This window comes from Lagenorhynchus albirostris, chromosome 5, assembly GCF_949774975.1.
Source record: "Lagenorhynchus albirostris chromosome 5, mLagAlb1.1, whole genome shotgun sequence".
NCBI lineage: Eukaryota > Metazoa > Chordata > Mammalia > Artiodactyla > Delphinidae > Lagenorhynchus > Lagenorhynchus albirostris.
Genome location: NC_083099.1, coordinates 11,619,521 through 11,647,460, shown reverse-complemented (window position 1 = coordinate 11,647,460; position 27,940 = coordinate 11,619,521). Strand labels below are relative to the sequence as shown.

Sequence of the window (27,940 nt, the reverse complement as noted above, 5' to 3'; positions counted from 1 at the left end):
AAATAGATAAGAGGGTTAACATAAATTTTTAAAAAAATGTGGTAGGGAGCCACAGAAGGTGCTGAGTGAAGGAGTAATAGGATCAACACGGTGCTGGGAAAGACGGTGTAGAGGCAAGGTGGGCAAGGAGAGCTCAGAGAATGGCAGGCAGCAAGCAGGCTGCAGGCCGGGTGTGGAGATATCCTATCAGGGCCTGCGGTGGTATGGAAGCAGTGAGGACCGGAAGGAAGGGGCCACACAAACATCTGGGGAGAAAGAGACTGGGGGTCAGTGCACTGCAGGGGTGAAAGAGGAGGAAGGATCAGGGTGATTTTGATGTTGCAGGGCACCTGGGGCAACAGTGGTCCGAGTCTAAGATAGAATAGTCAGAGAAGGCACTGGTTTGGAGGAAAGCTTCCAGCTTTAGTGTGAGACATTTGTTCATCTGTGCTTGTGCTTTGCCAGGCACTGGACTAGGCCTTGTGGGGGCAGAGCGGTGCCTCAATGTGCCCCTGCCTGTAGGCAGCTGCCGCGCCCTCTGCTCAGGGCCCACTCTGCCCTCCCACACCCAGCCCCATCCTGGAGACTCTTACTCTACAGCAAGAACTGTCAGGTTCACCCTCCACCAAGAAGCTTTCCTTGATTCCCAGGCCAAGACGGAGGGATCCTGCTATGCTTTCTCCAGGTTTACCCCATGTTAGCTCTTATCCATGGGGTGTTTCCTTGTGCTCTCTGTGAGGATGGGCATCAGTTTTGATCCATAGGGTCTAGCACAGCACCTGGCATACACTGGATATTCCGAAAATGTTTGCTGAATTAATTTTTTAAATTTACTACATGCCAGGCACCATTTAAATGTTTCACACATATAAATTCACCTAATCCTCAGAGAAACCCTGAGACTTAAGTACTATTATTACCATGATCATCATCCCCATTTTACAGATCCGGTAGCTGAGGCAAAGAGGTGAAGCAACTTGCCCAAGGTCATACAACTAGTAAGCGACAGAGCCAGGATTTGAACCCTGGTTCCAGAGTCCTTCCTGTTGATCTGGACACTATGACTGCATGCGTGTGGAAATAAAGATTGGGAGCTAAGAAGAAGGCCAGGGGTGTTCCTGGAACAACCACCTGAGATAGAAAGTGCCTCATTGCCATGAGGGAGGACGCACACTAGGGGACCCATCGGCATCTCGGTAAGAGGCCGTGAGAAAGGATTTATTCTAGGAGTTGGGCTTTTGCTACGTGATGCTGGCGGGAGCTTATGGGGAAGCCAAGTCTGGCCTTGCTCTGGACTGGCTGCTGTCAGGACATGAGGGTTAGTCTATGACTTCATCTTTTTTTTTTTAATAAATTTATTTATTTGTTTGTTTGGCTGTGTTGGGTCTTCGTTGCTGCACATGGGCTTTCTCTAGTTGCGGCGAGCAGGGGCTACTCTTTGTTGCAGTACGCGGGCTTCTCATTGCACTGGCTTCTCTTGTTGCAGAGCACAGGCTCTGGGTGCGCAGGTTTCAGTAGTTGCAGCACTTGGGCTCAGTAGTTGTGGCTCACGGGCTTAGTTGCTCTGCGGCATGTTGGATCTTCCCGGACCAGGGCTTGAACCCGTGTCCCCTGCATTGGCAGGCAGATTCTTAACCACTGGACCACCAGGGAAGTCCTGTGGCTACATCTTAATTCTCATCCAGAAGAAGAGGAGACAGGAGCTGTGGGCATAAAGCAGCAGCACGGTTACCCACGTGAGCAACGACAGAGGGCCCGCTGGCTGTGGGATAGTGTTGTTGTGTCCGTGTCTGGCATGGTGACAGAGTAGTCTTGTTTTTATCTTGATCCATCACGGTCACAGAGTGGCCCCGTTGGCCGTCGTTCTGTGAGGTTGTTTGTGTCCAAGAAGAGGAGCCGCGGCCGAGCCGGAGGGCAGGCAGCCAGGTCGCTGTGTTGTTACAAGACTTGACGTCAGCAGCAATGGCACTCCTCTCCCTGTTTCTCTCCTAGAGTGTAAGCTGCTGCGGCTGGCCTGGGGCAGGCGGGCAGCTCTCCAGAGCCCTTCCCCGGCCCCAGCTGCAGCCTCTCCTCCGCCTCGGTTGGGCCTCAGCAAGGGCTGAGCTGTGGTTCTCCGCACGGCCTCTCCCAGCCAGGGGCACCTGGGGGGCGGCAGGTTCGCGAGCCGAAGGCGCACTGCTCATTACTCCTGTTTCCAGACCATATAGGGCCCCAGTGCTTCCTGCAGTCTGCACCCTCTGCAGCCTCCACTGATGAAAGACCCTGGCCCCTTAGAGCCGTCCCTCCTTCACTCCCTCCTGGAGGCTGGAGCTCCCTTAGGGAAGACACACTACCAGCTGCTCCTGCCAAGGCTACTGCACTGTCCACCCTTCCCCCTCCCTCTGTCCCCTCCCCCTCCCCCCACTTCATCTTCAGCAGGTGAGGACCATCTATTTCTGCCTGCCCCCCAGCTCCCTGGAGAGGTTTGTTTTTAGCGCCGTCTAGTTTATTTCCAGCTCATTCCAGCTCAGAATATTTCCATCAGGTGGACGTGTTTGGGAACAGCTTCCCCTCGCCTCTTCCTCCCAATCACTAAAACAGGCCTTCACATGTCTATTTTGGTGTCATCTGAGTGGCCTCCAGGTCTCTCCAGACTAGGCTGCCTCCGTGGAATCGTGTCTGAGCTCGGGTCCAGCCTGGAAAGCCCCAGAGGCTCTGTTGTAATGGAAACAATCCTGTGTGTGTGTGTGTACACGGCGCCTGCAGAAACCTGGGTGCCCCAAGTGGCTCAGCCCCAGGCAGCTGCCTTGGAAATGCCAACCCCCGTGGAGTTTCGGGACTGCCCCCCCTGACTTACAGACACCAAAGCCATTTTGTGCGTGGCCACTGCAGGGCCACATCACAGGTAGAAACAATGCTGAGTGTAATGCAGGCTTTCGGCAAACATTTGGGTTTTTTTTTCTTTTTGCTGTTGTTGATGCTGTTTTTGCCCTTTGGACAAACTATGCACTTGAGTTTGGTGCATATCCTTGGAAAGTGATTCACTCCAACCTACTCTTGGAAACATAGGGACTTGGATCAAAATGTGAGTCCAGGTGCAAGTGACCATGGGACCCGGCGCGACTCCCTTCTTCAACCTGAGGCTCCCCACCTGCACCACAAGGAATTTGGCCCAAACCACCTCCAAAGTCCTTTTTTTACACATATGACCCCAGGATCACCACTGTGTCCAGCTGGGTCTCTCACTCACCAGACCAGCCCATCAGTAGGGCACTAGAGACAGCCTTTTCTGTTTCTGCCCCCTTTTTTTGCATCAAGCAGCAACCCCTCAAATCAAGCAAATGTGTCATTAGAAGGCAGCAAAGGAAAGACGTGACACACACATCCTGCCTTTGCAGGTTGGGAAAATTACAGGTGCAGCCATGCACTAACTGCTCCACAGCTGCTAGGGCTCATTACTTCCGCCCCCTCCGCTCTGGGCCTCCCCTGCCTGTTGGAACTTGCGCTCGCAAGAGCCCAAGGAGAGGAGAGGTGAGGGCACACTCTCGTGGCATCACTAAGGGTTCTGACCGTGAGTCAGATGGCTCAGCTACAACCAAATTCTCACCCTGACCAGCGGCAGTTTGCCTGGTTTTCCCCCATTCACAGATTCCAGAGAAGGCTGCACCTTACAACTTTCTTCACACCAACCCCACTCATACCACATACACCTTGAGAAAAATACTCTGCTCCTAGAGCTTGAAGGTATTTGAACGTCTCTGAAAAACCATGTTAGGAGTTTGCTGTCTTGCGATTTGACTGAGCAGGCCTGGGAGGCAGGTGAGGACACAACCTACAGAGAAGACATTTGCCCCTGGGATGACAGTGAGCTGCATGACCCAGCCTGGAGCTGCCAGCCAGCCTGGAGAGAGATGGAGAGTGTCTTGGCCACCCAGTGCCAGGGTGGCCCCGGACCACAGAATACCATGCTACTTCAAAGCCAAGGGAGCAGCAGCTGCCAGCCTGCCACTCAAGGTCACAAGAGAGGCACACACACACACACACACACACACACACACACGCACGCGTGCCAAGATCCCCATCAACTCCAATGTCAAGCCCCTTTATGTTGCAATTCCAACACCAGCGGAGGAGTTTAAAATTTAAAGGCTGCTGAAACCTCCAGAACAAGTTTGCTTTCCAAGAGTCTTTTTTCCAAAACAACAAACACACACACACTCACACAACTCACCCAAGCAGCAAGCTGAGTAACAGAGCAGTCCTGAAATGGTGAGCAGATGAGCGAGGCTGAGGGATGGCCCCGTCATCGCGGGCAAGGCCCCGGCGGACTGGCCGGGGGACACCCGCTGGAGGCTGGCGGAGATTTGTCACGCCCCCAGCGCTCCCAGCGCCTGGCCTGCTGGGCATTTGGGATGGGAGTCGGACAATCCCTGCTTTGGTGTCGCTTCTGCCCCGGATGCCAGGGGTCTGGAGGCCAGTCCTGAGCTCCCGGGAGCAGGAACGGGAGGCAGAGCTCTGGCCTCTCAGGAGGATGCACTGGGGGTGGCTTGGGAGAGGAAGAGTTCCCCAGGGAGAGCCCCGGGGAGGAGGTGGGGCTGGAGCCCAGGATACTGATGCCCCTGCAGCAGAGGGGAAACGGAGGGTAACCCGTGAAACAGGCTGCTTTGCACTCTGGCAAGCCTCACAGGGCCATCCTCACTGTCACCCCAGCCGCCGTGGGTGTGGGGTGGGGGGGAGTCTGCCTGCCTCCGCTCCAGGGAAGGTCACCACATCTATGCCAGTGCTGGCAACAAAGCTAAACTTAATTTAAAAAAAAAAAAAAAAAAATATATATATATATATATATTTCCAAAGGGCCCATGAGGCAAACTTTTTTAGATGAAGCTTCCCTGTAAAACGATTAAGTGACATATACCAAATACACGTGGAAATCTGACACTTTATAGGCACCCAAGGCACAAGCATGCGCACAAACATACAGAATATTCTAGATCATAAAAGCAGTAAGCACTGCTGTTTTAACCAGCTTAGTAAGGACCATGAGCTATAGCAGGAGTTGGCAAACTTTTTCTGGAAATGGCCAGATAGTGTTTTAGGCTCTACGGGCCTCATGGCCTCTGCTGCAACGCTACTCTGCCATGGTGCATGAAAGCAGCATAGATAACACAGGAAGGAATGCGTGTGGCCATGTTGCAATGAAACTTTATTTACAAAAATAGGAGGCAAGCTGGATTTGGCTCCCAGGCTGTAGTTTGCCGACCACTGAGCTACAACCTTCAAAAGAAAGGATACTTCTTGTATTCATTCACTCATCTGCTGTTTCATTCATTCAGAAATACACAGTGAGTGAGTGCCAAATGCCTGCAAGACACAATGACTAGACACAGTCCCTGCCCTCGGAACGTCTCAGTCAGTGTTGTGGAAAGAGTACAAGCCCTAGAGTCAGGCAAACTTGGGCTGCAGCGCTGCTTTTGCCACTTACTGGCTATCTGAACTTGAGGAACTTACTCTCTCAGAGTCTCGGCTTACTTACCTGTCGAGTGGGTATGGCGAAACTCACCTAGCTCATTCGTTGTAAGGATTAGAGCAAGGCTTTTGGAGTTCCTAGCACAGAATAGGGGCTCTTTTATCAACATTTTCATAGATAACTTGTACGAGGTGGAAAAATAAAAGCGGCTAACGTGGCACTGGGGTGTCTGGAGGGATTTACAAGAAGTGATGGGTACCAGTTGGGGCAGGGGATACAAGTGAGAAATCAGGGAAAGCTTCCTGGAAGAGGTGGCATTTGAGCTGTGCTTTGAAAGTTGAGAAGATCTGCTGGGGAACTTCCCTGGTTGTCCAGTGGGTAAGACTCCACACTCCCAGTGCAGAGGGCCTGGGTTCGAGCCCTGCTTGGGGAACTAGATACCACATGCATGCCACAACTAAATGCTGCAACTAAGAGTTCACATGCCTCAACTCAGAAGTCCTCATGCTGTGGCTGAAAGATCCCGCATGCCACAACTAAGACCCAGTGCAGCCTAAATAAATATTAAAAAGTATATATATCTGCCGGTACCGTGATGGGAGGAATGAGGGAGGAGAGGGTTAGGCTCTGTTCCTTCTCTGCAACATCTCCCTCTGTTCACAGAAACATCAGGGAAGACAGCACAGAGGGCATGGAGTCCTGAAACCCAGCCCAGGGCAGAAAGGTCTTCTGCGTCACATTTACCCAGATCCTCTGGTGCCAGGGCCTGTTCCTGCAGCTCTTCAATTTTTCAAGCCTCATTTCAAAAACCCTTAGAGATGGAAGTTTTGCCATTTTAAGCACCTGAAGCATTTATTTTTTTACCATTCCACTTCAAACTTCTCCTCGAAAGGTTTACACAAGTAAACCACTCAGCTATACTTTGTTTCATGATTGTCAGAACGAAGGTGGCTGACTAGAGGATCACTGAGGTCCTGTCCAGCCCTGCAGGGTCCGCGTCTCTACTCCCAACCTAATGTCTCAGGCTCACCAATGTCTCCTTCTGTCTCCCTCCTTCTGCAACTCTCTTTCCTGCCTCGATCCCATTCTCTCTCTGTCTCGCTGTCTCTAACTTGGTCTCATTCTCTGTCTCCGTCTCTCCAGGCACTAGCAGTTGAATTTCCTTAAGTCAAATGCCTGGGGGTGTGCTCACTGCCTAACTGCCCTTCAGCCAAGCATGCCAGCTTGAGATCAGGAGTCCTGGCCTCCAGTGCTGTGTGGCCAGTAACTTGCGGCGTGACCTTGGAGAACTCACATCTGTGCTGGGGGTTGGTTTTCCCAAATGTAAATGGGAGCTTTGGACCAGATGCGCTCTAAGCCCATTCCAGCCCCTGCTTCTCCCAGGGGAGATGGTTCCTGAGACTCTCCTCTCTTCTCCCCTGGAGAGCAGTCCTTGCCCTCGACGCAGCCTCTTGTTGGCCCAAGCACTAGCTCACCCAGCAGAGCTGCCTGCAAAATCTAATTCACAGTAAAAGTTTCCGGGGCCTTCCTGCAGCTGTCAGCAGGTGTCATCTTCACAGTATTTTGTCTTAATCGCAGCTCTGGGATTCATCACCCAGGCCAGAAGACCTTTCTGGAATACTGCCTCCCAGGCACCAGGCCAGCACCCCTGTCCCCACTGCTGCCACATGCAGGCCTGTTTCCTGATGAGCCTCCCAAAGTGGAGTCTGCTTTGCATCTTCCCCTGGCCATGTCTCCCACCCCTGCTGCCCAGAGAGGCTGTGTGGCCTGGCTAACTCGGCACCCTTCCCAAGGACTCAGACTCCCCAGAAGTAGGCTGGAGGACCTGGGGTCTGTCTTCTCACTGCCAGACACGCTCTCCTTGACCAAACTTTGGTCAGGCTCTGAACCAGGCCCCCACCTTGGGCTTCCTTGCTGAGTCCAGTTTTAGGAAGAAGCCTGCTAAATCGGTTTAGAGAGAATCGCCACCCTTGAGATCCGTTCACCCTTGATATCTGATCAAATTCCTCATCTCCCCCACCCCTGATACCTTATCACGTGGCCTGCCTTCAGCGAGAATCCTGTTAAGTGGCTTTAGCAAGATCCCCCCACCCTTGAGGTCTCTTGGTAATTTTCCATCTACCAACCCCTCGATCTGCTCCTTGACTACAAACCCCCACTTGTTCCTGTTCAATTCAGAATTGAGCGCAATCTCTCTCCCCTCTTGAGAGAGTCTTGCCACCCACGGCAATAGTCTCCATTTTCATATCATCTGCTAACGCCAACGATTGGTGCAGATTTCCTGGAACACCGTGTCGAGAAGGACCCTGAGGAAAGAGGGTCACAACTTATTGGTATTGCCTCCCAGAGATGAAAGGAAGGAGTGGCATCTGCGCTGCTTACTTGCTGGGCCTTGTTTAGCAAAATCCATGAAACGATGACAACACCGGACTCAGCACATCCCACGCATTATCGCACTGAATCCTCAGAGTATGACTACCCTCGATTTACAGAGGAGAAACCTGTAAATTTAAGATTGGTCCAGGTCGCACGGCTAGGACTGGGGTCAGAGTTCAACAGGACTCTCGTGCAGCCCTGGGAGAAGGTGGCCTCCTGGTGGCCGCTTCCCCAGCCCCGGGGGATGGCTCCCCATCAGACTGCCCTCCCCACTCCTGCTGCTTTCCCTGCTCTTGCGGGCCAGGCGGCTGCCCTCCGACCTGGCCCTTCCCTGGTGGCTGGCTCTCTCTACTCTTAACCCCCAGCTGCTGACTTTACATCCCAAGACCTCCTCGGTGTTGGGGCTGTGAGGAGAAGGCTTGGACTCCCCCAAAATGTGTGCTCCCCGCCACCCCATAGGCCAGAACTATCCCTGAGAAGCGGTGGCACTGCCCAGCTCCCCCACAGTGAGGGTAGCTGGGGCGTGTGGCCACATGACTCTTCCCACCAATGGTTCTGCCTGGATGCAGAAGACTCCAGCCCTGGGTGATGCTGGAGCCAGGACAGAAAGGGCCTGCATCTCTGGATGCCAGTGAGGAGGCCGGCCACCCCCAACCAGGGCCACTGGACTCTTGGGCGAGCAGAAAATGAATTTTGACTGACAAAGTCATGGACATGTTGGCGTTTGTTTGTCACAGCAGATGGCATTACCCCAACAGGGGGTGAAGCGCCAGCCACAGGAACATTCGTGAGCATTCGGTACCCTTCCCTGGTCCCCACAGCCACTGCACACGGTGATATCAGTACCATCAGCCTCGTCTCCAGACGACGGTCAAGATCTAAGGATGCGCCTGAGGTCGCACACAGCTGGTAGGTAGTTGACCAGATGTCTTGAATTGAAGACATCAGCTGAATCCAGATGTCTGACCCTGGAGACTACTGGAGGTGAGCAGCACAAAGTGGTGACCTTGCCCCACACCCTCACCAGCCGGCAAGAATGAGCAGGGAACCTCAGACAAACGCAGGTGTGTCCCAGCCAGCTGGGCTTGGAGGCATTTCCAACACCCAGTCCCATGTCTTTCTAACCAAACCTCATGATCACTCATCTTCAGGTCCTAGTTTCCTGGCTGGTAAACGCAATCCGACCTCCCTGACTATCCTGGCCGCAGAGAGGGTTCAGTCATGTGTGCATTTACTTTCTCTGTTGAATAGGTTACTCTTCAAGGTGGGCAAGGGATCTGCAACTCATTTTGAAATTCATCGAATAAAATAAGGTGGAGAGTGGAGATGGAGGATAGAGTAAATATAGCAAAATGATAACGACTGCAGAATCTATGTGCTGGGTGTATTTGTTTGCTAGGGCTGCCAAAGTAAAGTACCTGGGCGGCTGAAATAACAGAAATACATTTTTCACAGTCTGGGAAGCTAGACGTCCAAGACGAAGGTATCATAAGGTTTGGTTTCTTCCAAGGCTTCTCTCCTTGGCTTGCAGATGGCTACCTTCTCCCTGTGTCCTCACATGGCCTTTGCTCTTTTTAAGCATCCCCGGTGTCTCTTTGTGTGTCCAGATCTCCTCTTCTTATAAGGACACCAGTCAGATTGGACCAGAGCCACTGCTATGACCTCACTTAACCTTAGTCACCTCTCTAAAGGCCTATCTCCAAATACAGTCACATGCTGAGGTAATGGGGGTTGGGACTCCAATATACGCATTTTGGGGGAGGTGGGAGATGCAAGGCAGCCCATAACAGTAGGCATACTGGTGTTCCCTGGACAATTCTTTCCACTTTTTTTTTGAATGTTTGGGATTTTCCCTAATAAAAAAGAATAAACTTTAAAAAATTTAAGTAGGCAACAGAGAACCAGAAGTTACCTCCACAGGGTTAGGATTGGGGGTGGGCCATCCAACACCCTTGCTAGCAAATATCTGGGCGCTCTGGAGCTGCACACAGAACCAGGACACCAGTGTCGCCTGGAGGAACCTGTAGCCATTAATCAGGAGACCTTGAGCAAGTAACCAAATCCTCAGGAAAGACATGAGGTGGACATCCCCTTCTGCACCCCACCCCCCCGATAAGGCTGCCCAGGCCACAAGGATGAAGGAAAATCACCTCACACTGGCCATTAATTTGTAGTAAGTCATGTATCAGAAGTGACTGCTTTGTGCGTAGATCTAAGGAGACAAACCCATCTCTCCTTCCTCCCACAAGAGAATTTTTTGGATGTTATCTAAAGGAAGGCATCTGCTTTTCTGAGTTCAAGTTCTAATTTGACCAAATGGCATGTGGTAAATGGAGAGGAAGAAGGAGGCAATGTTATTAGGAGCTGAGGGAACATCAAGAAACCTCCTCAGGGCTGGCTGTGCCTTGGCTCTGAATTTGATTATGGCGGCCAGGATAAATCAGCGAGTCCTATTAACTCTTCTGCTTTGGCTTGATGGGGGGAGGCCAAGTTTCTAGAGTTATTCGGGAGATCTGGCCACAGGTCAGAGATGAAACCCTCCAGCTGCATTGAGCCCAAAGGGTGGGCTGTTTCAAACATGTGCTGACAACCGGGGCTGAGTGGAAATACCCTGTATTTCCACCAGCTATGTTTCCACACTTTCATTTATCCATGGTGACATTTTAGCTCTACAGACACTTGTGATTCGAAACCATGTGGCTCACTTAGCCCTTTCCCTAGAGCCTCCATCCCTGCCCCATCACCTCCAGTAATTGTTATCCGAGGGTCCACAGCAGGTGGGGAAGAGGGAAGCAGGGTCCCTGGGTGCCCGTGGCTGCCCACTGGCACAGTGAACACTTCTACCCATTGGTCTCATGAGTCACTGAAATCCCTGGATTCCAGAAAGTGGGGGACCTTGGGTTGACCCCCTTGAACTCAACTGAGCCATAGAGCTTACTGACTGAACAAGTTGGCAAAAGGAACCTTATAAACACTGCTATAATTATGTGATTCTACCATTCTGGAAAGTCCCTGAGATCTCAATTCCCTTTGCTAATTTGGGTCTAACGGACTTTTAAAGACAGAAGAATCCCATTCTGTGCTCCAGATGAGAGGCTCTGTTTTGTATGTATATCTGGGATTTTGTCTAATTGTTTAGAAAAGGTAATACATTCATGTGATTCAAAATTCAAAAAGTATAAATGCGTATACTTGAAAACTCTCCTACCCTGTCCCAGTTCCAATTATTTATTATCAATTAGTCTCCTGAGTATTCTTCCATGAATATTTTCTGCATACAGAAGCAAATAAGTAGGTATAATATTTCCCTCTCTTGCTCAAATGGTTACCTGTAATATAACACTATACCTGTGATACTTCACAGTATTTCTAAGAGTATTCTGTATTACTGCATAAAATGCATACACATTCCTTCCTATGGCTATGTAATATTCCTTCATTTGGAAGAACCGTAATTTGTTCACCCTGCCCTGTACTAATGTGCATTTGGTTGATTTGCAAACATTTGCTGATATAAACAATGATACACCAAAAATTTATATGGAATTATAACAGACCCAGAATTGCTAGAGCAATCCTGAGGAAAGAAAAAAAAGCAGGAGGCATAACTCTCCCAGACTTCAGACAATACTACAAAGCTACAGTAATCAAAACGGTGTGGAGTTGGTACAAAAACAGGCATAATGATAAACATAACAGAATAGAGAACCCAGAGATAAACCCACACACCTACAGTCAATCTTCGACAAAGTAGGCAAGAATATAAAACGGGAAAAAGACAGTCTCTTCAACAAGTGGTGCTGGGCAAGTTGGACGGCTGCATGTAAATCAATGAAGTTAGAACACACCCTCACACCCTACAAAAATAAACTCAAAATGGCTTAAAGACTTAAACATAATACACGATGGCATAAAACTCCTAGAAGAGGACATAGGCAAAACATTCTCTGACATAAATTGTACCAATGTTTTCTTAGGTCAGTCTCCCAAGGCAATAGAAATAAAAACAAAAATAAACAAATGGGACTTAATCAAACTTACAAGCTTTTGCACAGCAAAGGAAACCATAAAAAAAAAAAAAGAAAAGACAACCTATGGAATGGGAGAAAATATTTTCAAATGATGCTACAGACAAGTGCTTAATCTCCAAAATATACAAACAGCTGATACAACTCAACAACAACAACAAAAAAAACCAAACAACCCAATCGAAAAATGGGCAGAAGACCTTAATACACATTTCTCCAAAGAAGACATACAAATGGCCAAGAGGCACATGAAAAGCTGCTCAACATCACTAATCATTAGAGAAATGAAAATCAAAACTACAATGAGGTACCACCCCACACCAGTCAGAATAGCCATCATTTAAAAGTCTACAAATAGCAAATGCTGGAGAGGGTATGGAGAAAAGGGAACCCTACTACACTATTGGTGGGAATGTAAGTTGGTACATCTAATATGGAGAACAGTATGGAGGTGCCTCAGAAAATTAAAAATAGAATTACCATATGATCCAGCAATCCCACTCCTGGGAATATACCCAGACAAAACTATAATTCAAAAAGATACATGCACCCCTCTGTTCATAGAAGCACTATTCACAATAGCCAAGACATGGAAACTACCTAAACGTCCATCAACAGATGAATGGGTAAAGAAGACGTGGTACATATATACAATGGGATACTACTCAGCCATAAAAAAGAATGAAATAATGCTATTTGCAGCAACATGGATGCAACTAGAGATTATCATACTAAGTGAAGTAAGTCAGAAAGAGAAAGAAAAATACCATATGATATCACTTACATATGGAATCTAAAATATAACACAAATGGGGACTTCCCTGGTGGTGCAGTGGTTAAGAATCCACCTGCCAATGCAGGGGACATGGGTTCGAGCCCTGGTCTGGGAAGATCCCACATGCCGTGGAGCAACTAAGCCCTTGTGCCACAACTACTGAGCCTGCGAGCCACAACTACTGAAGCCCATGCGCCTGGAGTCGTTGCTCTGCAACAAGAGAAGCCACCGCAATAAGAAGCCCGTGCACCGCAACGAAGAGTAGCCCTCGCTCGCCACAACTAGAGAAAGCCCACGTGCAGCAACGAAGACCCAATGGAGCCATAAATAAATACATACATACATTTATTTTAAATAAATAAATTAATTAAATTAAATATAACACAAATGAACTTATCTATGAAACAGAAACAGACTCACAGACATAGAGAACAGACTTGTGGTTGCCAAGGGGGAGGGAGAGGGGAAGGATGGACTGGGAGTTTGGGATTAGCAGGTGCAAACTATTATATACAGAATGGATAAACAACAAGGTCCTACTGTACAGCACAGGGAACTATATTCAGTATCCTGGGATAAGCCATAATGGAAAAGAATGTGAAAAAAGAATGTCTGAATGTGTATAACTGAGTCACTTTGCTGTACAGCAGAGACTGGCACAACCTTGTAAATCAACTATGCTTCAAAAACAGCCCAACAAAACAATGATACAATAGAATAACCTTTTGCATGCATCTCTGTATATGTTGTTAAGCATGTCCATTGGATGAATTTCTAGAATAGAATTGCTGGGTCTAATAGTGTGTGCATTTGTAGTTTTTACACATGATGCCTAATTCATCTCCACAAAGTCTCCATCAATTCACATTCCATCCCACAAGCAGAGGATGAGGGTATCTATTTCCACATACCCTCACCAGCACACGTGATGTCAGACCTTTTGAATTTCACCCATCTGATGGATGAAAAATGGCACTTCAGTGTGGTTTTAATGTGCATTTCTCTTACGGTGAATGAGGCTGGGATATTTTCACACGTTTTAGAGCCCTATGTATTTATTCCATTTTTCCATTAGGTTGTTGGTCTTCCATTATAAATTTTTTTAAATATATTTTAAAAAGCATCATTTTATGATGACTTGCAGATATTTCCCCCAGTTTGTTTTGATCTTTTGACATTGTTTTTTTAATTGTTTTTCCCATACACAAATTTTTTCTTTTTATCTGGTAGAATCGATTGTAAAAGCCTTTTTTGATGGCTTCTGGGTTCCCCCCCCCAACTAAAATTACCCCCCAAATCCCTCAAGGTTTCTTCTAATAATTTTATGCTTTCATATCTTATGTTTAAATCTTAATTGATTTGTGCTTAATTCTGGTATAAGATGTAAGTTTGTTTGTTTGCTTGTTTTCCAGGAGATGTTTTATCTGTGACCTAAAGCAGGAAACACAAACATTCTCTAAACTATGAAACCTGCAAACGTCAACTATCACAACACTCGGTAACATGAGTAACATGCACGGTGGGAGTGGGACTTGAACCCAGGTCAACTTATCTTCACTGCTCTGTTCATTCAAATGCCAACCACCTGTGCACCCCAGATACTGCTACCATGACCCACTTCACTTCTCATTTATTATTTCATTTGTGTGTGTGTGTGTGTGTGTGTGTGTGTGTGTGTTTGGCTACACCATGAGGCATGTGGGATCTTAGTTCCCAGACCAGGGATTGAAACTGTGCCCCCTGCATTGAGAGCGCCAAAGTCTTAACCACTGGACCACCAGGGAAGTCCCATCCATTTGTGTTATTTTAATGTCACAAACAGACTATGGGCTCCTTGTGTTAGTTTGTCTTCTGAATCTTCTCGTTCAATATAATAGTTAAGTATATATAGTAGGAGGTGCAATAAAAATTGGTCATTTGATTGATGGGATGTGTATCAAAAGCTACATTTATCAAGTAATAGTCATAATTAATTTAGAGACAGAGACAGATTTAAACATGCTAATGATGATGATGAGGATGAGGATGGTCTGAATCCATTCAAATGGATTTTATTGCCTCATGTAGGAAAAAAAAATCAAACAAAATGCCAAGTGGCAGCAGATGGGTATGCGGCCAGAAAACTGAGCATCTTTGTCAAGTCAGCCACCATTTGCTGGCATTCTGTTTGAAATTTTCATGTTTAATAATCTGCCTCTGATTTCCCAGGAGGACCCACACTGGCAGGCCTGGTGATTTGACATTGCTGTGCATTTGGAAGGGCGCAAGACTGTTGTTATTCCATACAAGGCAGATGCCACGTGGACAGAGGGCCCCGTTCTCCTGACTCGGATGAATTGGATATGGGAAGTGACTTGTCTACCGGCTGGATCCACACAGGGTTGCACAACTTCCAGTGGGGGGAATGCCCTCAGGCTGCAGCACCCTGGGGGCTCCTAGTGTGCTCACCCTGTCTGGGGAGGTGAGAGCTTTCTCCCTCACAGCTCGGGGAGGCGTCTGTGGGTGGACTTTGCCCATCAGCTCAGGACTCAGTAGCTAAGGCATCATCCTCAGGTGTGAGCCCGTGCTTTCCAGATCGTGCCCTCCCATGCTTCCTCCTTTGATTCTCAGCACAATCCCTCGAATTACTCTCTCTTGTGCCCCCCTTTTCCAGATGAGGAAAACTGAGGCTCTGACAGTTAAAGTCCTATGGAGCTGGGCTTCTGAGCCCAGACCTCCAGTTCCGAAGCCCACACACTGCTCAGTGCAGGCTTTCGATGGAGACTCTGAATTCTGCAACTCTGCAGCACCAGGAGCAAACCTGTCCAGCCACTGAATAACAGCAGGTGGAATTATAGTAAAAACGAATCATCCCGGGAGAAGGCAAGCAGTCTGGATTCCAACACTCTCACTGTCATTTGGCATAATGGTTGCAACCACTGACCGAGAGCTTAACTATGTTCCAGGCACAGTGCAAAGCTCTGTACCTACTACACTGCCATCTGATGAGGCAGGTACTCTTACTAACCCCATTCTACAGAGGTGGAAACCGAGGTGTTAAGAAATCAAACCAAGACCACTTGGCCAAGATCACTCAGCTAGTGGGTCACAAAGATGTCACTCAAGTCCACAGCTGTCTGAACCTGAACCCCACGCCTTTTCCTGCCACGTCGTGAGTTCTCAGGTGCCAAGGCTCGGAAGAGAAACATGTGCTGAGACCCCTTCTTTGTGGAGGAGCTAATTCTGTAAATTAGCAAGTGACTTGCGAGCCACAAAGTCAAAGAAAGTCTACGGCTAAGAGGATTTTTGGAATCTGGTCCATCCCTTCATTTTACAGATGAGAAAAATGAGTCTCACAGACAGCAAATGGTTGGTCCAACAGTACACACGTCCTAGAGTCAGTGGCAGGTCAGAGGGAGAGCCCAGGTTTCCCGAGTTCCACCTCAGTGCCTTAGCACCGCCACTGTTTCCTCTCAGGGAACATCAGTAAACAGGCAGGTGGCCAAGCCCGCTGGCTAATCGTCTCCACGCTGCCGCCTTCTAGTTGGACCTAGACTTGAGCAGCAGGCCCCATGCCGGTCAGGCAGGCGCCCTCTCGCTTTCCTGACTGCGCAGCAGAGGAAGCGCGGGCTGGACAGTCAACTCGGATATTGAAGGAAAAAAAAGAAAAGAAATCATTTACTCAGACACTTTGGGGAAAGCGCTGCCAGGGCCTGAATCGTCCAGACAGCCTTTCGGCCTCCCGGTGTTCACTTCGTGGGCAGCCACGGAGCGTGGAAGAACGCCACCCAGACCCAAGGCCTTCGCTTAGGACACTCGTGCCCACCGTTGACTTTCTCCGCCACGACCTGCCCGACACAGCTCTCAGGAAGGCGGACAGGAGGGAAAGGGTTGTCCTCATTTGGAACGCCCCTAAATCCTGAACACTAACTTCAGCAGCGGAGAATCTGGTTTCTGGATGACCACAGAGGATCTGGAGGCCTTTTGGGGGCCACCCTGTGGGGTCCACCCCAATGCAGATGATCTCAGAAACCGAGCCAGTTCAGTGTGGGCAAAAAGGGCAGCCTGGTTTGAACTCTCGACAATAATGACACACCTGGCAGGCCCCTCATACCTCCTCAAACACTTGAAGAAACCCCGAGTCACAGTAAAGTAAGAAAGCCCCAGTCCGGCAGGTAGGCCTCCACAGGTGGGATGGCCACCATCACCCCATCCCCCTTCCGCCTGGGTCCCCAAGACCCCCATGCCAGGTCTCAGAAGGTCCTTCCTGGAGCATGTGTCCCAAGAGAAATCTACCAGCTGCAGCAGGAAAGCTCCAGTGCTCTCTCCAGGCTTCTCAGAAAGATACCAAGAAGACCAGGTGAGCGGTGGCAGGATGCGTGAGGAAAGGAGCAGGGAGACCCAGGAGGGGAGGAGCCTGTCCAGTTCCCATTCACAGTTCCTTCTTTTCTTTCCTCTCTTTTTTCAGACCTCAGCTGGTTCACGGTGCAAGCCCTCAGCAGCCACCAGGCCTCCTCTGCAGCTGTCGCAGCTCCCAGCACCTGCCTCCCGCTTGTGCTTATGTTGGTTGCCGTGGAGACATAAGGGCAGGCTTGAATGGAGTCGAAATCTCTGGGCTGGGCGATGGAATAGGGCCAGGTGCATTTTTAAAGCCATCTGGGAAAGCTGATCATCACGAGAAGAGCCTCCTTCCCTGGTCAATGGGTCCCTGCTTTAGGGACTGGTTCACAAATGCAAAACGCATAAAAGCTGAGCCCCTCTTTTGGCCTTAACGCACTGGATATTTTAAGCAAAAAGTTACTGTCTGTATTGTATTGGGGACTTTTGCCTTTTGACACCAATGCACCTTAGGGGAAATCATGACCTCCCGGCATGTGTAGAGACAGCGTGGGGTCCTGAACATAATGAGAGAAAAGGTTTATACATCACACACCAGGCACTTTTTTACAGTTCTTTGTGTTCATAATTAGCCCACTTAATCTTCACAACTGCTTTGTGAGTGAAACCCTACTCTGAGCCCCATTTTACAGGCAGGGAAACTGAGGCACGTAGAAGGCACTTTGCCTGCCCAGCATCACAAAGCTAAGGGAGACACAAGATTTGAACCCAGAGGTCCCCCTTCTAATCAATAGGCTGTTCTGCCTCTGCAATAGTTTGGGGCCCAGAAGTCCTGATTTGGAAACTTGGCCCTGGCACTATGTGACCTCAGGCAAGTGACTGCATCTCTCTGAATGGTAGTTCCCTCTTTGGTAAAACTGGGGTACTAATGTCTTGTGAAATTGTTGTGAAGATTAGAAGTCAGGTACGTAGAGTCTAGCAAATAAGCAGTGCTCTATGCTAGGTAACTTTATTAGTGTTAGTGGGGGCTCCCTTAGCTACTGGACGCCAGCTCTGGTATCACAGCAGGGGGGTGCCGAGCTGTAACCGCCGCTGCCCAGAGGGGGCGGGTGGGCAAGCAACTGCAAAAGGGCCAGCAGGACCACAGCTGCTGGGAGATGTTGCTGCTTCCCTGCCATAGGCCTCCGCACTCGCCAGGCCCCGTGGGCTGCCAGCTCCGGTCACAAGCACCTGTACCTATGCCAGAAGGCTTCCCCAGTCATGGAAGTTGCCTGGGGAAGCATGTCTGCAGGAGCTGGTGGATCAATATCCCAGTCCCCTGGCTCCCTGAGGTCCCAGGAGATCTGAGCCCCAGCTGCCCACAGCAGGAATCGGCTCGTGAACTCCCCCAGGACTGACAGCCTTCCCTTCCCTGTCTCGGTTTCCCAGTGCCCTACTGGGATCACCTCCCAAGCACACCACTTGCCCCCAAATCCTTGTCTCAGGGTCTGCTCTGGAAAGGGATCCAAATGACGACAGTATTCATGCCTGTGCCTCTGATCCTGATGTCCTTAAAGAAAGCACTCGGGGGACACTTGACCCAGTGCAAAAGGCAACTGTAGGAGAATAACTGATTAATGGCCCCCAAAGAGGTCCAGACCCTAATTCCTGGAACCTGTAAAGGTTACCTTATACAACAAAAAGAACTCTGCAGGTGGGATTAAATTAAGATATTTAGGAGGGGGAGATTATCTGGGTGGGCCCTAAATGTAGTCACAAGTGTCCTTATAAGAGAGAGGCAGAGGAAGACTGCCACGGAAGAAGAAGACAGTGTGACCACTGAGTGGCCATAGGAAACTAATACAGGAACTCAGGGGCAACTGTGAGCAGTGGTCCTCAAAGCGTGGCCCGTGCACCTGCAGCATCAGCAGTGCTTGAGATCTTATTAGAAGTGCAAACTCATGGGCGCCGCTCCAGACCCACTGCATCAGAAATTCTGGGGGTGGGCCCAGCAGTCTGTCTTAACAAACCTTCCTGGCAGGCCCCTCACAGAGGCCCCTCATACCTCCTCAAACACTTGAAGAAACCCTGAGTCACAGTAAAGTAAGAAAGCCACAGTCTGGGGGGGCTATAATGGTTAGGCACGGCGTTAGAATCACCTGGGGAGCTCTCAACACTCTCAGTGCCCGATCCCATGCCCTGGAGAGTCTGATGAAATTGGTCTGTTCAGCCTGGACGCTGGGCTCCTGTAAAGCATCCCAGGTGATTCTCGTCTATCCAGAGCTGAGAACCAGTGCTGTAGCTTGAGAACCACCGATCCAGAACATTAAGTTTCAAACTGAGCTTTGCAGAGTTTGGGAAGTCTGGAAAAATGCCTAGACTGCTAAAGAAGGATGAGGCAGGGTCCAAACCAGCAGGGCTTCTGACCCAGATGGTCCAGATAGGCAGAGGTAATGAGGAAGGCAGCCCAGGTGTGAGACGGGCACGTGCAGTGGGGACTCGGGAGCTGCTCCATGCCAAACAGTCGCTGTGGTGTGGGTCAGGACTGCCAGGTTGCCCTGGTTTCCAAGAGGTTTTTTGGTTTTTAAGAGTCATCAGAAATATATTTTAAAATTTTGTTAAATCACTTGAGTTTTAAATGTTAGCAACTAAGGCAATTTAAAAAAGTTTTCTCTCTTTTTTTTTTTAAGTACTGCAACATGATGGCTGAGTACAGCTCCACGTGAAGACTGGGCTCGGTCCTTGGGCAGCTGGTTTGCGAGCTCCAGCTCTACTGTAAGGGTCTTTCATGCACCCCTTGAGCCCAGCAGACTAGTCTTCTCAGGGTGATGACAGGAACTCCACGTGGGCAGGATGTTTTTGTCTGCTCACTGCTGCATCCCAGTTCCAGGTACCAGAGTTGGGACTTACTAAGTGTTTGTTGAATGAATAAGTGCTCGTAGCAATCCTGTGAGACTACTATACCCATTTTACAGATGAGGGAGTTGGGGTTCACACCACAGTTACAGTGTGAGCATCCCACAATCACCCAGAGGCAGGATTTAGACCCAAGGCTCCCACAGCAGGGACAACTGTGAAGAGCGAATACACTGCAGCTATGAAAAAGCTTGTCAAGATAAGGGGTTTGGGGGCGCTTGGTACCAATTATAAGAGCAATGCGAGCAGTAGTTACGACGTGAACTGCGTTTCAGGAAGACGGGTCCCCAGCCTACTTTGTGACTCACACAAGTCAGAGGGGTTTCTGCTCCTTCTGGATCTGTGTTGTTTTTGTATGGTCGTGGGTCTGAGGAAGGAAGGCTTGGGTGTGGTGAGTGACAGTGTCGGTGCTTGGCCTGGATCTCTGGAGAGAAAGTCCTTGTCTCTCACACCCACCCCTCTGTGAGCTGGAGAGGGGTCCACTGTTTCATTCCGAGGCTTGGGGTGGGGTGAAGTGGGCAAGCTGGGACCCCTGGAGGGCACTTTAATTTAAGAAGCCTCTCTGATTATATTATCCAGAGGAAATATGGGGAGCGAAATCGGAGGAGATGGCTGGGAAGTACATTACAGAACATTAAACAACAGCCGACCAGCATCAGACACAAATAAATGGCCCATAATCTACTGCCAAGAACATGACTGGTCCCAAGCAGTGGCCTGGCTGGCTTCCAGTCAGGGGAGTGCAGGGCTGGACACCACGTACTATAGGCCACAAAACGCCTGCCCTGGTCACGTCCCAGCACCCACAGGAGAAGATTGCGGCACCCAGACAGAACTCATAAGCTTCCACAAGATCTCACCCTCCAGGACTGGAGGTGGGTCTTCTCTCCATCTTGTCCTGAGCCCTGGACCCAAACATCATCGGGAGAGTTCCTGCCTGCCTGAGAAATCCCATGTTGGAGAAGGGAAGCCACGTGTGTCTGTGGGCATAGGGTCGTTTGGCTCACACCCCTGAAGACAATGTCTGTGAAATGGGGTTCCCCTGGCTCCAGGAAGCCTCATTCCCCAAAATGAGCAGGTTGAAGCTCATCTCACTAGAGCCTCCTTTAGCTTATATCTTTAACTCCTGTTACAATACAAGTACCTCCAAAGAAAGATAAACCAGTACCCTGGCAAGTCATGCACCCTTTAGTATGAAGTCCTTGTCTCAATCGTTTGCTGAGAGCTTCAGGCACTGATGTCCTGAGGAGAAGGCAGGAGAGTGCAGAGGATAAAGACCTGAAGCTGGGTTTTTGGAGGCTGGGGTACAGGACCTTAAAAGCTACTATCACTGTTTATCCATGGCCATAGCAGATTTGGTCTACGTTGGTAAGAGCCCTGGACTTAGAGTCAGCGGGCAGGGTTCCAGTCTCCAGCTCTCCCCACACGAGCTGTGCCATCTTGGGCAAGTCACTTAACCTCTCTGAGCCTTCATTTCTCCATCTGAAGATCGGGAGTGAGGCCACCCCCATCCTGGGTGCTGTGAGAGACTGAAGTGTGCAGAAGGCCTTTCATTCTATAAATATCACTGTCCTTGGGTCTGTGCCACCACATTCTACATCCGTGGATGGACCCTGGGGCTGAGTCAGTGCACAGACCGCAGCGAGTCCAGCCAGGCCCGCCAAACCCAGGCCAGATCAGCTGACCCTTAGCTGATCCACAGACACATGAACTTCAACAATAAACAACTGTTGCTCAGCCACTGAGTGTTAGGGTGGTGTATCGCCCGGCAGGGGTTAAAAGACGCCAAAGTTAGGGCTCCTGACACTTTAAATCTTAGGGCCATGTTCAATAGAAATTAATATATATGACACATCTCTGCCTTCTTAGGCAAAATGAAGTGAGTACAAGTCTGTCTTCACTGGGTCATTTCCGCTCATCACAGTGCAAACCAGTCAACGAGCAAGTGGTAAGTCAGTGGCGCCTTCAGGGGATACATACAGAATGGAGGCTCTAGAAATAGTTGCAATCGGCTATCCTTTCCCATCTCAGAACTATTCCCTGGTTCTTTGCCATTTTTCTTGTAATCAGTTTTATCAGCTGCCTTTGTCGTTCTTGTTGTCACCGTGTCTATCTTAAGCAGCAGTCCCCTCCCCAATCTACTGTGCTGCGGCTACGTCACCACCCTCAAGAAGCTGGCTCACTGAGCCTGCGAGGACGATGTCCCACGTAAGAGTTCACAGGCTTGGAGTGAGGGCCTGAGCTAGTTTTCTCTGTATCCAGGGCAGGTGCTTTAGTGCTGGGATTGCTATCATCAATTTTGGTCTCTATGATGCTTTCTGCTCCCTCCTCCACTCGGGGACCCGATAGTGGAGGCTGCCAGGCAATGAACATCTGACCCAGAGAGCTGTGCTGTGTCTAGCGTTGCTGGAATCCAGTCTCTTCTGAAGAGAGTGAAGGAAAGAAGCAGCCCACAGGCCTGTAAGAGCGCTTCCTCCGTCCCAGCCCGTCTCTGGGGCCTGCGCTGCGCATCCTGCTTGTCTTGTGTCCCCTGCAGCCACTTCACACAGTGCCAGGCGCACAGTAGGCGCTCACTAAGCTACGGTGGGTGGGATGAAAAGACTTCCTGGTGACACTTTTCACTATATGCACAGGGCTGGGCTTCCTCAGAAGAGGTAAGAATCTATGAGCTTCTGAATACAGACTATTTCACATCAGATTGTGGGAAACTACTTTGAAAGGATTAAAGTTCTCCCGTGTTAAGGAACAGTTCCCGTTTCAGGGCATAAGTTTATTTCTGAACTGTGCTATCAGGAAGCCCTGGCGACAAGAAGAAGGGGACAAAGCAAAGTGAGAAGCAGGAGGAAGCAGATGTCCTTTTTGCTCTGTTGAGCTGACACCTTAGTGGTTCCCCCCAGAGCTACCCCACTGTCTTACCAAATGTGTAAAGAGCACATTCCCCACCAGAAGACCTGGATGTAGCAGTTTACCAAGAAGTGCCTATGGACAGGTGGGCTACCTCTTCTCAGTTCCCTCTCCCTTCACTCAGCCAGGGGCTGACCCCCATGACTGCATCAAGGGGCTCCCCTGCCCCGGCTTCCGGTTGGGTTTGGCCGTGAGAGGCATTGCCAAGAGGTGGTCGGATTGGAGGGGAGAGCGGTCGGGGTATTTCTTCTGCGCTTGCTCTCTGCTTTGGGTCCCTTTGTGACCAAGGCTCCTCTCAGCCGCCCCTCCTCCAAGGTCCCAAATCTCCCCAGGATCCAGTTCCCCACTTGGTCCTCTTGTCTCCTCAAGCCCCGGGGTGGTAAAGGCTTCCCTCAGCTGCTCATTGCTCAACCTTCCTTCTTGGCGCCCCTAAGCCCACCCACACCCCTGAAAGCGGGCTCCTCATTCCAGTCTTTTCTTGAACCATTGGAGTTACTTCTCCTTCCTGCTGTTACCCTGACTGGAACAGTCTGTACCAAGTCTTGCCTAAGAGATGTCTAAGCTATGCCGAGGCTCTCTCGAGGGCAAGGAGCTCAAAGAAAATCAGAGGTCCTCTTCTCTCCAGCTTTCAGAACTCATTAGCCATTGTGGCTGTATCTAAATTAAGTGGTACAAAATGATGGCAGACTCCAATCTACAGATGAGAAAAGTTTTCATTCCTTCACACACTCATCCATTCACCAACTACTTACTGGGCATCTACCCGATATTCCCCCACGTAACTAGTGATAATGGCCAAGACAGACACAGTCCCTGCCCGCGTGGTGCTTACAGTCTACCGCCAGCCACCTGCCAGAAGCCAGAGAGCCCGCCAGAGGCAGGGCTGGGACCAGAAGACTGAGTTTCTTTGAGTCCTGAGCCTTTGGCAGATCCTCCAAGGAAGCTATGGCCCAAACAAGGTTAAGAACCACCAAGCAGACCAAATTAACTATGAAGCTTCCCCCCTGAATAACGACCCACTCACTCCCAGAAGCTTGGCACTCTCAGCCTGAACCGGGGGTGGGACATGCCGGACCGTCCACCTTTCCTGCCCCCCACCTCCAACATTCTCCGCAAACTGCCTGCACTCCTCCCTCCCGTCACACGTTTATAATTAGCCCCACGCCCTCCTCTGCGTCCCTCCCTCAGGGCCCACAGATGCTGGCAGCTCCACGGGTCACTGAGCCATTCTTATGAATGGAGAGGGCTGGGGACTGCATCCAGAGCTGTGCCCTCCCTCCTGGAGAGCCTGCGCCCAGCAAAGGCGGTGGGAGTGAAACTTCTGCCTCAACTCAAGAACCTCGGAGCTGCGTGCTGGAGGGTGCGACGGAAACGGCTTTTTCTGGGGAGAGCCAGGGGTGACCGAGGAGAACTGAGGGGGGCTGTGATGGGACCGGCTGCCAAGCCTGGGGTCTGTCCGCCCCCCTCAAGCCCTCCGGAAACATCCGAGTTTCCTCAGAAAGCTTTAAAGAAGCCGTGCGGGTAACCCAATACTTCCCCTGCCCGGGGTCGGGCAGGACAAGGGCAAAGCCTGGAGCCCTCAGGAGAGGTTGCCAGGCTGGGGCGGAAGGAGCCCTCTCCCCACCCCCAGCGCTACGCCCAGCTCCGGGTCCACCTGCCCCCTGCAGCCCTTCCACCTCCTCTCTTCGCTGAGGCCAAAGAGAAGCCCACCCCGGGGAGAAAGCCCAGCAGGAAAGCCCACGGGGCCAGAGAGACGGAGACCTGGTCCTGAGGCTGCAGGGGCCCCCGGCCACACAACCAACGGGACTCCCTCCCGGTCAGCACGCTGCACAGCATCCCCTGTGGGCCGAGCCCCCCGCGAAGGGTTCAGGGGTGTATTTATAGAAATGTCTGGACGACTCACTTGCCTTCCTCTCTGCCTCTGTTAAGCTCCCCACAATTCCCGACCCAAACGCAACCCTGCAGCCAGTGAGGGGAAGAAACAGTCTGTTCAAGGGTCTCTGGCTTTGAGCAGCTGGGCGGGGACAAGGACATAAGGGGCGTCCCAACGGGGGCTGGCCGGGTGACCGGAGGCTGCTGGGGCCGGCTCCCTCCCAGCCTCCCTCCACCCCGAGGGGAACGGCTGCAGAATAGCCCTTCTCCCTCCCCCTGCCCGACACAGGGGAGACAGGGAAGTTGTGGTCCTGCTTTACCTGCTGAAATCGGAAGCACACTGGTGAGGAAAGTGGGCTGAGACACGATGAAACGGAAGAAAAGCTGAAGATAAATTCCCAGGGTCACTGGATTCAGGACAACCATGCTGGCTGCGGTCTGGAAAGTGTCAAGTTCTCAACGAAGGGCTGCAAGGAGCCTCGCTTATCTGTGCTTTGTCTTCCCCACGCTGTTTGCCTCTCTTTCCCTCTCTCTCTCCCTCACTCTCTCTGCCTCTCTCTCTCCGTCTCTCTCTCTCCCTCACTCTCTCTCCCCCTCTCTCCTTTTCCCCATGCCTTTACCAAGAAAGAATGCCAACCATTTCCCACTAAACCTTCTCCGTACTACACAGGGTTATATTTATCTTGAGCACTGGATCAAATGCCCTCATTAAAATTAAGATATCTGAATTTTCTTCTGTGGTGACTGAGGTAAGAGGCCATTGAAGAGGTGATTAAAAAGGCAGCCAGATCTCGAATGTCCACTAGAAGCAGTCCTCAAGGGCAGACAGATTTCCTCATTGATCATTCACCAGTGCCTATCGCCTCGCAGCTGAGGTGTCCAGCAGCATCACAGAATCCATTCGAACCTCTGGATTCAAACTGAATTTCCGTGGAGACAATTCCTTCTGCTGTCAGTCTGTGACATTTTTACCCACTGGGGGACAAATGTAAAGCTGACCCTGGATTTTTTTTTCTTTAATCATCCAATAAAACGCGGAGGTGTGGGTGGGGAGATTTTATAGTTTCCAAAACAGCTTCCTCCATAAAAAAGTGTTTATCTCTCTCCAGAATTTGCAGCCTTTATCCCATGCAAAGCGGCGCATGAAAAATGAAAAGAGTCAATGGATTGCAAAGTGAATGATTATTGATCAAACTGCATTTGGGAAACAACATCATTGACTTGACCTTTGGCTAGACAAAATTCTTCAAATAAAAAGTGTCACATCCTTCGATGAATCCTCTTATGAGTTTATAAAGACTGTTATAGAGATCCTTAGGTCTCTCTATATAAATAATTAAAATAATAACCCACATTTTGCTTTGATCTACATAACATACTCCCAGGGCCTCATGGGAGCTAATTCAGAAATGGTGTGGTAGCTCCTGACTCTGGGGTCCAGTAGCTGAGCCTCACTCTGGGGGAAGGTGGGGTTGGCGGAAAGCATAGGATGAGGTGATAACCACAGCGCCAGCACCAGAGGGGCTTGACTCCAGCTCTGCTGTGACCGTGGACAAATTGCTTGATCTCTCTAAGCCTCAGTTTTCTCATACAATGGAGGCGTTCCCCTTTAAAGCCTTGTTGGAAAGGTTAAATTAGGTAACGCGGGATGACTCATACATGAATTTAAAATTGTGTATAGAGACAGCCAAAATAAAACCCGTGGAGCCATGGTAAATGGGCGGCAGATATGGCCACCAACAATCTCTCCCATCCCTGTATGTACACTCCACTCTTCCCAACAAGAGGCGGGCTCTGTTTCCCCTCCCATCCAGTCTAGGTTGGCCTTGTGACTAGCTTTGACCAACAGAATGTGGCTGAAGTGACACTGTGCCATTTCCAGGCCTAGGCCTTAACAGATCTGGCAGCTTTTGCTTTTGCCTTTTCTTGGAAACCAGCTGCCACATTAAAAAGTCTGGACTATTGAATAGGCCACAGGGAGGGGGAAGCAGCAGGCCCCTGGCTGTCTGGTCATCTCAGAAAAGGCACTAGAGAGTGAGGTCAATTTGGATCATCTGGCCTCATTCAGGTCCCCAGATGATGGCAGTCACAGAAGTGACCAGGGGAGACCAGCTGAAGAACTACACAGATGAACGCAGCCCAAATTACAGATTCATGAGCAAATGAGATGGCTGTTGTTTTTGCCTTCAGTGTCCTGAAGCCTCTAGGTCTGAAGGTGATTTGTTATGCAGCAACAGCTAACTGATACAGGATTTATAAGAAAAGCATGAAGAATATACTTGAGTTACATTCAAAATTAACAGGGCAGTTTAAAGAGGGGGTACGCCATGTCACTGTTCCCAAAATTTTTAACAGAAGGATCGTGATTGTTGGCCAAATCCAACCAGGGAATTCTCAGGCTTGTTCTCATTAACTCTGGAAACCTCTGGCCCCAGCAGTGGGCTTTGGGTGGCTTGGAGAAGATGCAGGCTACGTAGGGGGAAGCTAACTTTTGAGTAACTTGGTGCCGGAATCTGAACTTTTACCGTCCAGCTCTGATTCCTCCTGTGAGAAGCAAAGGGATTTCTCCTTCTCTCAGCGCACAGATTTCACCACTGACCATGCAGTTGGCACAGATTATGTCACTATGTCCTGCCCATGACACCTGCTGGTATTGTTTTTGAACTGCTTCTAAACCACTGTATGTTGCTATTTAACCTGTGTTAACATCTCTAAAGATGAGAGACTGGGTCTTCCCTGGTGGTCCAGCGGCTAAGACTCCACGCTCCCAATGCAGGGGGCCCGGGTTTGATCCCTGGTCAGGGAACTACATCCCACGTGCTGCAGCTAAGAGTTCATGTGCCACAACTAAAGATCCTGCACGCGACAACGAAGATCCTGCATGCCGAAACTAAGGCCCGGCGCAGCCAAATAAATAAATAAATATTTTAAAAAAATATATGGGGGACTGCTCCAGAGCTCTGTGCACCCCTGCAGGCCCCAGGACAGTCCTCGTCACCTAATAGATCCTCAACAATGTCAGTTAATGTGATCCAATCACACCATTGTAAGATGAAAAGAAAGTAGGAAAAGTGACATAAACTTATGCTCCAGCCGTACTAAGCTGTGGGCCAGGGCCTTGTCCAGGGAGGGCTGGGGCGAGCGTGGAGACTGTGGACAGTGGCCTGCATACAGGAGGCTGAATGTACGTACACTCAGGCCACCGGGGGGAAGTCACTACTGATGTAAAGTTACGACGGGAACCTCTACCCTCTGGGGAGGCCCCAGCACAGAGGTATTTATAAGCCCCCAATATTTATTAAATCGTGTTTTGTAAATTTCCGTGTCCCATGGACCATGTGTTTTATG

At 50.0% G+C, this 27,940-nt stretch overlaps 1 protein-coding gene across 3 annotated transcripts in view; it reads right to left on the bottom strand.

Moving 5' to 3' along the window:
* Positions 1-25,144, bottom strand: part of COLQ (collagen like tail subunit of asymmetric acetylcholinesterase) — a 65,674-nt gene extending 40,530 nt beyond the window's left edge. For 2 of the 3 annotated variants that reach the window (XM_060149575.1, XM_060149577.1), the window contains exon 1: positions 24,913-25,144. In XM_060149575.1, the coding sequence (XP_060005558.1) occupies positions 24,913-25,018 (106 nt within the window). In that variant the 5' untranslated portion in view covers positions 25,019-25,144. Of the gene's footprint in view, positions 1-4,189; positions 4,303-24,912 lie in introns of those variants that run through there. The other variant, XM_060149576.1, reaches the window with a different exon arrangement.
* Between the last annotated feature and the right edge of the window lie 2,796 nt (positions 25,145-27,940).